This window comes from Anas platyrhynchos, chromosome 2, assembly GCF_047663525.1.
Source record: "Anas platyrhynchos isolate ZD024472 breed Pekin duck chromosome 2, IASCAAS_PekinDuck_T2T, whole genome shotgun sequence".
NCBI classification, from domain to species: Eukaryota; Metazoa; Chordata; class Aves; order Anseriformes; family Anatidae; genus Anas; species Anas platyrhynchos.
This window is the reverse complement of record NC_092588.1, coordinates 89,534,630-89,543,710: the sequence shown is the minus strand read 5'-3', so window position 1 is coordinate 89,543,710 and position 9,081 is coordinate 89,534,630. Positions and strand designations below refer to the sequence as shown.

At 52.5% G+C, this 9,081-nt stretch overlaps 1 protein-coding gene across 1 annotated transcript; it reads left to right on the top strand.

The window, feature by feature from the left end:
• Window positions 1–648: 648 nt before the first annotated feature.
• NRN1 (neuritin 1) lies at window positions 649–8,682 on the top strand. Its single transcript, XM_027451610.3, has 3 exons — window positions 649–925; window positions 4,698–4,842; window positions 7,495–8,682. Exons 1-3 carry the CDS (start codon window positions 871–873, stop codon window positions 7,724–7,726), a joined length of 432 nt encoding a protein of 143 aa, XP_027307411.1. The 5' UTR covers window positions 649–870; the 3' UTR covers window positions 7,727–8,682.
• The last annotated feature ends 399 nt before the right edge of the window (window positions 8,683–9,081 follow it).

Sequence of the window (9,081 nt, the reverse complement as noted above, 5' to 3'; positions counted from 1 at the left end):
CATCCTCTGCGGTCCCACGGTGGGGACGGACCAGCAGGACCAGGAGAGACCGCCCCCCCCCCCCCCCGCTCCCCCCTTGGCCTGGGGGTGACGTCATGGTGGGGGAGGGGCGGGGAGGGGGAGGGGACCCCGCACCCCCCTTTCTCTCCCCCTCCTCCTCAGCCCCCCCTCCTCAGCGCCAGCCCCGACGGGGCGGCCCGGGGGCGGGCTGGGGGCGGAGGGGGGGTTTCTACCGTGCTATCCCCACCCCCGGGGGCGGCCCCTCCGTCTGTCTGTCCGTGCGTGTCCGTGGGTCTGCGTCTTCGTGGGTCCGCGCATCCCCCCCCCGGCCCCGTGGGGACGGTCCCGGCTGCTCCCCCCCGGGGGGCCGGGGAGAGCACGGAGGGGCTGTGGGGGGGCTGAAGGCTGTGAGGGGCTGAAGGAGGAGCAGAGATTTCTCGGCGATTAATGGGGCGTGGGGGGGGGGACACGGGGAGACCGGGCTCTGGAGAAAGGCGGCCTGTGATGCCTATAAATGGCGTTTCTCTTCCAAGGTGCACATTAAAAAAAAATAATAAAATAAAATAAAAAGGAGGAGGAAAAAAAAAAAAAAATCCGTCAGTGTCATCCCCCCACGTCAGGGCCGGCCGTGGGCGTGAGGCTGTACTTCCTCCGCCCCCTCCTAATGGAGCGAACCATTCCCAGCTAGTCCTCCTCGCCCTCTCCCCGGTTCTCCCTCTTTTCTCTCCTTCTCCTCTGTCTCCCCCCTCGTCTGCAAAGTCCTCCGCTGCTCGGAACTTGTTGGCAATGCCTATTTTTCAGCTTTCCCCCACGTTCTCCAAAGTAACTATTTAAAGATCTGCAGTCGCAAATGGTTTTACTAAATGTAGGATGGGACTTAAGTTGAACGGCAGATACATTTCTCTGATCCTTGCTGTGCAGATAGGTAAGTGGACCGCCAAAGCCCGTTCCCAGCGGGACGCCCCGAGCCCCGAGCCGTGCATGCAGCGGGGGCTGCGGCACTGATCCTGCCCGCACCCGCACCCGCACCCGCACCCCTTGGTCTTCGCCACCCTGCAAGCTGGCGAGCCTGGGGGCTGCTGGAAGAGGCAGCGAATTCCTTCCTCCTCTTCAGTCACTTTCCTTTGGTCGTTTCCCTAAATCAGTGCATGCTCTCTCGTAGTTCGCTTTGCTCTTTTTTTTTTTTTATTTTTCATTTTTCCCCGCTCTGTGTTCGCCGTGCATGCGAGAGACTGCGTTTGTATTTGCTTTTTTTGGATAGCCCCTGTGTTCCTTACCGCTGACAATTTGGGGACTCCGGTGCTGAGAAATCCCCCTCTCTCCCTGGAGGGACGGAGGAATGAGAACGGGCACAAAATGGCTTGCGAGACATCTAGCTGGAAAGTTGGTGGATTTTTTTTTTTTTCTTCAGAAAATCAGGGGGACAAGCGAAGGGCTCCCTTTGGGAACTTGGAGGCTTTCCCATTTGCAGAGCAGCCTAAAAGCAAACAAACCCCAACGCTGACTTCAAAATATAAACATAAAAATATTCTCCCCGAATGCGGAGACATAATAAGAATAAATAATAAGAATAAAATAATTCAAAAAGAACAAATGATAAGAATAAAAAGAATCGCGCAATCCCACCGCCCGATCATTAATTTTGTTAAAAAAACGAGTGGGTCCGAAAAATGTCTATATCTGTTAAGTTACTTTAAATAGAACAGGTTTCCCTCCACCCCGGTGTGAGTTTTTGTATAGTCGTTGCCGTTTTTATTTAATATATTGGGTTTTGTTTTTCCGATGGTTCTTTTTCTGTTGGTTTGCTCTCGGGTTCGTTTAATTCAGCATTTTTTTGCTGAAGTGGTTTTTGAGTTGCAGACATTCAGCAATGTCCAAGTTAATGGCCAGTTGAGTCCTGCACAGGCAAATTTTAAAGAATATGTATTGAATACGTATGTTCCCGGGCATGATCTAAAACTGGGCTTCAATGAAAGGGCGATTAAAGCACGGCTTTTCTTATCCGGATTGGCAGGTGTGAAGAGAACCTTGAAAATATTTGCCTGCAAAGGAATCCTGCTACAGTAAAAAATACTCAGCATTGCTATTTAGAGATCCTTCCTCTCGGTCACCCTCCTTTCCAGACAACCTCTGCAGCATTTTGTGGGTATCAAAAGAAAATTAAAAAAAAAAAAAAAAAAAGGAAAGGAAAAAAATGAAAAAGGGAAAAAAAAGGAGGGAGGGAGAACAAGAAAGGGAGGAAAGAAGGAGGTAAAATGCTTCGAATATTTCCTCATTGGTAGAAGAAAAAAAAAAAAAAAAAAAAGGAAAGAAATATTGCAATGAAACGATGACCTCTGGAAAATGTGGCTGTGCGATGCAACCCCCTCAATTCGTATTACCTTTCCATTTTAACTGATGCTGAACTCTTCAGAAGGCCATTTTCTGTACTGACAGAGAAAGAAAGGGGAAGGCGGTATTATTTGGATGCTACCCTAAATTTCAGTCCTTGCGGTTTCTGTTTGTTTGTTCGGCTGGAGAAGGAGGAGGACTTGCTCTCATTGGCGTTTCTTTGACTCAGCCGAGGGAGGATTTTCTTGACGGTGAAATCCCCAAAGGCGGCTCGAGTGGCCGGGAACCGCCGTCCCCGAGCACGGGCAGGCTTGGGGAAAGTTCCCCCCCAAAATTGCCGCACAGCGCCGAGGTGCTGGCGGTGCGGCCGCTTTGCGGTGCCCCGGCGGGGGACGGATTTTAGGCACGCCGAGCTTCGGCTTTGTGCTCCTCCGTGGGTATTTCGGTGCGATGAGGAGAAAAGAAATAATAATAATAATAATAAATAATAAAAATCCCTGAGTTCTGCGTTTGGGCGGTGGGGACGGGGAGCTGCCCGAAATCCCTGACATTTTGGAAGGTGACAGAGGTGGTGCAGGGGGGGGAGGCTCCGCGGAGGGTGCCGAGGCTGAAGGGCAGGAGGACTTCGGGGACAGGGAGCCGCTTTGGGGCAGGGATGCGACGGGCTGCGGACGGCCCCTGCGGTCCCGCAACCCGCTGCGCACGCCGGGCTTTGAAGGGCGGGATGTGGGGGACGGGGGGGGGCAGCTCGGGGGCACGGCAAAAAGACCGAGTTCAAGAGAAATCCCGCTGCCGTTGAAGCGAGCAGGACGCCCCGCTTGCGCCTCTTTTAATTACCGTTGTTATTTTGGTGGAGGGTCTGAGGACCCTGGGTGGCGGCGGGGGGATGCTCTGAACCCCGCTCGCCCCCAATCCGTCCCCCTGCCACCAGGGCCCGGGCTCCGTCTCGGACCCCGCATCTCAGCGCAGCCCGGCACGTTTTGGGTGGAATTTGTGCGGCTTTCCCCCCGCCCCATCTCGCCCCTGGAACTGGGTTTAATGGGGCCGCTTTCCCCTCGGGATGCTCCGCGCTTCTTCCCGGTTTGTTTGCTCGGCTTTTTTCCCCCCTCCCGTAGCCTGCTGGGGTTTGATGTGACGGCCGGTGCCGGGGGGGTGTGTGGAGGGGAGGGACCACGGAGTCGTGTCACCGGTGAATCACAAAAGAGGGGGACCTTGCCTGAAACGGAGCCTTCCCGCGGCCCGGCCCTGTCCCGGGTGGGGGACTCGGGAGGGGACCCCGGCCCCAGCGCAGCCTCCCGGCCTTGGGAACCCCCCCTGGTGGGGGGCAGCCCCCTGCCGCCCCCGCAGGTGTTCCCAGGACTGCGACCTGCCCGTGCGCACCCGTTTTGGGGGCACACGGACACTGGGGAGGCTCGTCGTGTGTGGGAAGGGAGCCATCAACCTCTCTGTGTCCCCTCCCGTCCCCTCGGGGCACCCGGGGGCAGCCGACACCCAGGAGGAGCTATCCCATCCCATCCCATCCCATCCCATCCCATCCCATCCCATCCCATCCCATCCCATCCCATCCCATCCCACTGTACGTTTCTGTCACAGGCGACTGGGGAGGGGGCTTGGTGGTATTTGGTTAGTTGTGTGAGCAGTCGCGGGGGATGCTTCTTCTCGTGTCTTTATCGCAGCTCTTTCTGGTGACTTTTATTTTATTTTATTTTATTTTATTTTATTTTATTTTATTTTATTTTATTTTATTTTATTTTATTTTATTTTATTTTATTTTATTTTATTTTATTTTATTTTACACATATATATTTTATTTTATTTATCCTATCCTATCCTATCCTATCCTATCCCACCCTATTCTACCCTATCCTATCCTATCCTACTCTATCCTATCCTACTCTATCCTGTCCTATTTCATTTTATTTTTTATTTATCTCATCCTCCGCGCCTTGCACGCCCCTTGCCGAGCGAGGACCCGTGTGTGTGTGTGTGTGTGTGTGTGTGCGGGAGGGCGCAGAGAAGCGCTCCCGCTGCCGCACGCCGGAATTTCCTAACAAAGGAGCGAGTGGGGGGAGCGGCAGGCAGCTCATCTCCGCATCTCCCCCTTCCACCTCGCCCCTCAAAAAAAAAAAAAAAAAAAGCAATGTCTTTAATTCAGGGGCACCGAAAAGCGCTAAACAGCACAAGGCACTGATGTCCCCGTTGTCCCCGTGTCCCCGCTGGCCACTCTGGCTCAGTCCCAGCGCCCTCCTCCTCCTCCCGCATCACCACTCCTTGCATGGGGGGGGGGGGGAGGAGGGGGTAGAAAAGGGGCAAGGGGGGTCGGAGGGTGGATGCCGGCCGTGCTGACCTGTGCCCCTGCCCCGCAGCCTACCTGGTGCAGGCGGTGAGAGCGGCAGGGCGGTGCGATGCGGTCTTTAGGGGCTTCTCGGACTGTTTGCTGCGGCTGGGCGATAACATGGCCAACTACCCGCAGGACCTGGACGACAAGAGAAATCTCCAAACGATCTGCGCGTAGGTTTTTTCCTCTCTCCTTCGGGGACGGGGGGACGGGGTGGGAAGGGGGGCGAAGTATAAGGGAATAACGCGGGGTTTGGTGCTTTAGGGGCCCTGTCTCTGCGCACCGGTCCCTCCGAGCGCCGTGCCGTGGGGACAGGCCGGGTTTGGGGAACAGCGGAGTCTGGAGAGTGTTTTTACTGCGTTTTTTTTTTTCACTTTTCTCCTTCGTGAATCATGTGGGTTGCATTGGGTTGGGTAGGGTTAGGTCTGGTTTGATTCAGTTGGGTTGGGTTGGGTAGGGTTTGGTTGAGTTGGGTTAGGTTGGTTGGGTTTGATTTGGTTTGGTTTGATTTGGTTTGTTTCTTCACCCTCGGCTCCTCGCTTCTGTTCTTGCCCCCCGCTTTGCTCTGGGGTCGGGGCATTCCCTGCGCCCTCGCCCTGGCCCTAACTGCGCCCCGCGCCCGCCGGCTGGGGAGGCGATTGCTCGAGAAACGAAATACAGCTGCAGAGCAAAGAGCTCGGCTCTGACACGGCCACAACGCGAACCCAGCCCTACAGGCACGGCCGCCCCAGCCGCTGCTCCCCTCCTGCCCCGGCCCCCCTGCCCACCCCATTACCAGCAGCTTCCCCCGGGGCAAACACCGCGGAAAAACCCCGGCCCCGCTCCCGGCCCAGAGGGGAGGGAAGGGATGGGAAGGGGCAGGGACAGAGGGAAACGGGGCGGCTGCAGGGGGCCGGGGAGCCACCCCGCTTCGGGGTCTCGCTTGCCGGGCAGGGAGGCACAAGCAGGGATTTTCGTTATTTGGGAAAAATTCGGCTGGACAGGCTGTTCTTTGGTCTCCCGGTTTTCCAGCACAAACGCACCTCGCTGGAAAACATATATTTATATACAGAGAGAGAGAAAGAGTCATATTTAAAAACGAAATTAGGACTTTAGATACAAATATGTTTGGAATACTTTTTTTTTTTCTTCTGGGTTTGCTCCATGAAAATCAGAAAACGAAGATTGGGAAATGGGAAAGTGTGATGGGAAAGGAAAGGAAAGGAAAGGAAAGGAAAGGAAAGGAAAGGAAAGGAAAGGAAAGGAAAGGAAAGGAAAGGAAAGGAAAGGAAAGGAAAGGAAAGGAAAGGAAAGGAAAGGAAAGGAAAGGAAAGGAAAGGAAAGGAAAGGAAAGGAAAGGAAGAGAAAAAAGAGAAAAAGTGGGGGGAAGGAAAAAGAGAAGAGAAGAGAAGAGAAGAGAAGAGAAGAGAAGAGAAGAGAAGAGAAGAGAAGAGAAGAGAAGAGAAGAGAAGAGAAGAGAAGAGAAGAGAAGAGAAGAGAAGAGAAGAGAAGAGAAGAGAAGAGAAGAGAAGAGAAGAGAAGAGAAGAGAAGAGAAGAGAAGAGAAGAGAAGAGAAGAGAAGAGAAGAGAAGAGAAGAGAAGAGAAGAGAAGAGAAGAGAAGAGAAGAGAAGAGAAGAGAAGAGAAGAGAAGAGAAGAGAAAGAAGAGAAGAGAAGACCCCTGTAACCCTCATTTCCTTTTTTCCTATGAAGAGATTTCTGAGCCAAGCAAGACTTTTCCTGCACCTACTAAGGCTGACACCTTGCTGGAAATGCTGGACTGCAGTTCACCTTGTGTCCCACATGAGGATTAAATACCCAGGAGCTGCGAGATCCTGATGCAATGTCCTTTGGCCAGGGGTGCTGGACCAGAGGTGGTCCCGACCTGTGCCAAGCACCTCTTTTCCCTTCCCCCGACCACCCGATCGCCTTCGCTGGGATGTGTATTGAAAGAAGATTGGAAAAGATTTAATTTTCCTTTGGGAGATGCAATTACAGCAGAAATACTGCAGGAGAGGCACACTTTCAGACTCTGGCTTCTCAGTATCTCATTATTTATTACAAATGTAGCAAACATTGGGAGTCTACAACCAGCGTAGAGTGCTCATAAATTAGAGGCCGCAGGACTACTTTAAAAAAATATATCCAAATCTGTAGGCTCCTGCCTTGAGAAAAGGGGGAAATAGATGGGGAGGGGGGGGTTCCATAGACCCGACGTGGGGAGGAAAATGGGGCAGTGAGACGGGGCCTGCCCCGTGGGCAAACCCCTGCCCGGTCCGGGGGAGGAAGGGACTTAAAAGGAGGAGGAAAAGGGTGAGGAAAGAGATGGAAATTATTCTGGGGAAGGAGAAACCCCCGCGGCCCACGAAGCTTTGGCAAAGGATGGGGAGTCCCTCCCGCCGCTCCGTGAGCCGCCCGGGAGGGGAGGATGCTCCTTCCTCCCCCTCCTCCTCCTCTTCCTCCTCCTCCTCCTCCTCCTCTTCCTCCTCCTCCCACCCGCGACGTGTCCGTGGGCTCCTAGGCTAGCTTTTGCCAGCCGGGGGGCGCACGTCCCTCCCCCAGACACATCTCAGGCGAAGTCACGCTGCGGCAGCACACCCCACACCTCCCTCCCCCGAGTCATTTTCGCAGCATCGCGTCCCTGCCCGCGGGAGCCCCGACCCCAAAAGCAAAGCGTGTGCGTGGGGCGGCCCGGGGAAGGCGGGGGCGCGGGTTGAGGGGGGGAGGAGCTCGCTCCGAGGGGATGCTCAGATTCCCGGGAGGTCGAGGGGGCGGCCGGGGTCCCTTAACCCCCCCCGGGGCGGGTGCGTGCCCTGTAGTGATGCCGGCTGCTCTCCCCTCCTGCAGGTACTGGGATGATTTCCACGCCTGCACCCTCACAGCGCTCACCGATTGCCAGGAAGGAGCGACAGACCTCTGGGAGAAATTGAGACGGGAGTCCAAAAACCTCGATTTCCAAGGCAGCTTATTTGAACTGTGCGGAGGCGGCAGCGGCGCCGCATCGTCCCTCCTCCCGCCGGCTTTGCCCGTGCTCCTGGCGGCTCTGTGGGCCGCCCTAGTGACCTGGCTGCCTTTTTAGGGGGGCGAGCACACCCACACCCACACCCTCTCCATGTGCCGGATCTCTCGAGGAAGTGTCCATCCCTTGCTTTGGGGACGTTGTGCTTTTCTGTGGTTGATGATGGTGGTGGTGGCTGATGGTGGTGAAACACCCGTGTAGGACTGTGGAAGCGTTTTCTCCCTTTCTTTCCTTTTTCTTTTATTTTTTTTTTTTCTTTTGGTGTGTTTTATTTGCCAAATGTTACCAAACAGGCAGCGGCGTGCAGCCCGAATCGGACCTCAGCTTTACTATCGCTTCAAATCAAAAAGAGAAACAAATAAAAATAAAAACCCGAGCCCTCGTTGTGCAAAAGAAATCTCAGGAACGGCTCTGGGCCACCTAACGCTAACGTTATACTCTGCCAGGATAAACCCTGGCAGGCCACGGGCTCCTCTAAAAATGTGGCATTATGCGAGATGAGAACAAAAAACAGAGAAAAAAATAAAAAAGGCACTGGCGATGAATCCAAGGTAGATGTCCACGTGTGAAGCATATGGTGAATAATTCACAATCTCTCATCTTTCCTCCACAGTCGCTTGTTTTTTGGTCATCCCACTGCAAAATAATAATAATAATAATAATAATATCAATAAATAAATTAAAAGAGCGCATTTTCTCAAGGGGAAAAGAGAGCGAGAGAGCGAGAGAGTGGGAAACGAACGGTTAAAAGAGGAAGGAAGGAAGAAAGGGACGAAGGAAAGACAGAGATGTGTCTCGGTGCCCGGCGGAGTGAAGGAATGCTGCTAACAGATCTCCGAGAGTTACCTTTACTTGCTGTTCGAAGGCATCTTTCCGAATTCACTGCCTTTAATTTTCTCCTCCTCTTTGTTTTAGATGTTACACATACCAGTAAAATACCTGATTATCCAACAATAGAGATCACAAAAAGGGGGGCTTAAATGTAAACCTAAAGAAAAAAAAAATACAAAAAACAATAACAACAGCAAATGATTTTGAAAAAAAAAAAAAAGAGCTTTGATTTTAAAAGAGAAGAAAAATGTAATTTAAAAAAGAAGTTTATTATAAAGTCAATTCAGCAAAAAAATAACAAAAAAAAAAGATTTGCTACAAAGTATAGACAGAAGTATAAAATAAAAAATATTGTTTGAAATAAGGGTGTCGTCCTTTCTATAAATTCTGCCGGGAGTACCTTGAGAAGGACAGGGCTTTTAAGGCAAGGAAGGCTAAATCCAGACCCGATCCCTTGATGAACACGGCGATTTCAGTTCACACAAGGACAGAACCGCTGAATCGCTTACTCTGGGCCTTCTCTTTTTCTTTCTTTTTTTTTTTTTTCTTTTTTTTTTTTTCCTCCCAATTTCTTAAATACACTC

Coding starts and splice junctions, on each gene's coding strand:
- NRN1 (XM_027451610.3), top strand. CDS start 871: ATGGGACTTAAGTTGAACGGCAGATACATTTCTCTGATCCTTGCTGTG. Junction 926..4,697: donor GATCCTTGCTGTGCAGATAG/GTAAGTGGACCG, acceptor CCTGCCCCGCAG/CCTACCTGGTGCAGGCGGTG. Junction 4,843..7,494: donor AATCTCCAAACGATCTGCGC/GTAGGTTTTTTC, acceptor CCCCTCCTGCAG/GTACTGGGATGATTTCCACG.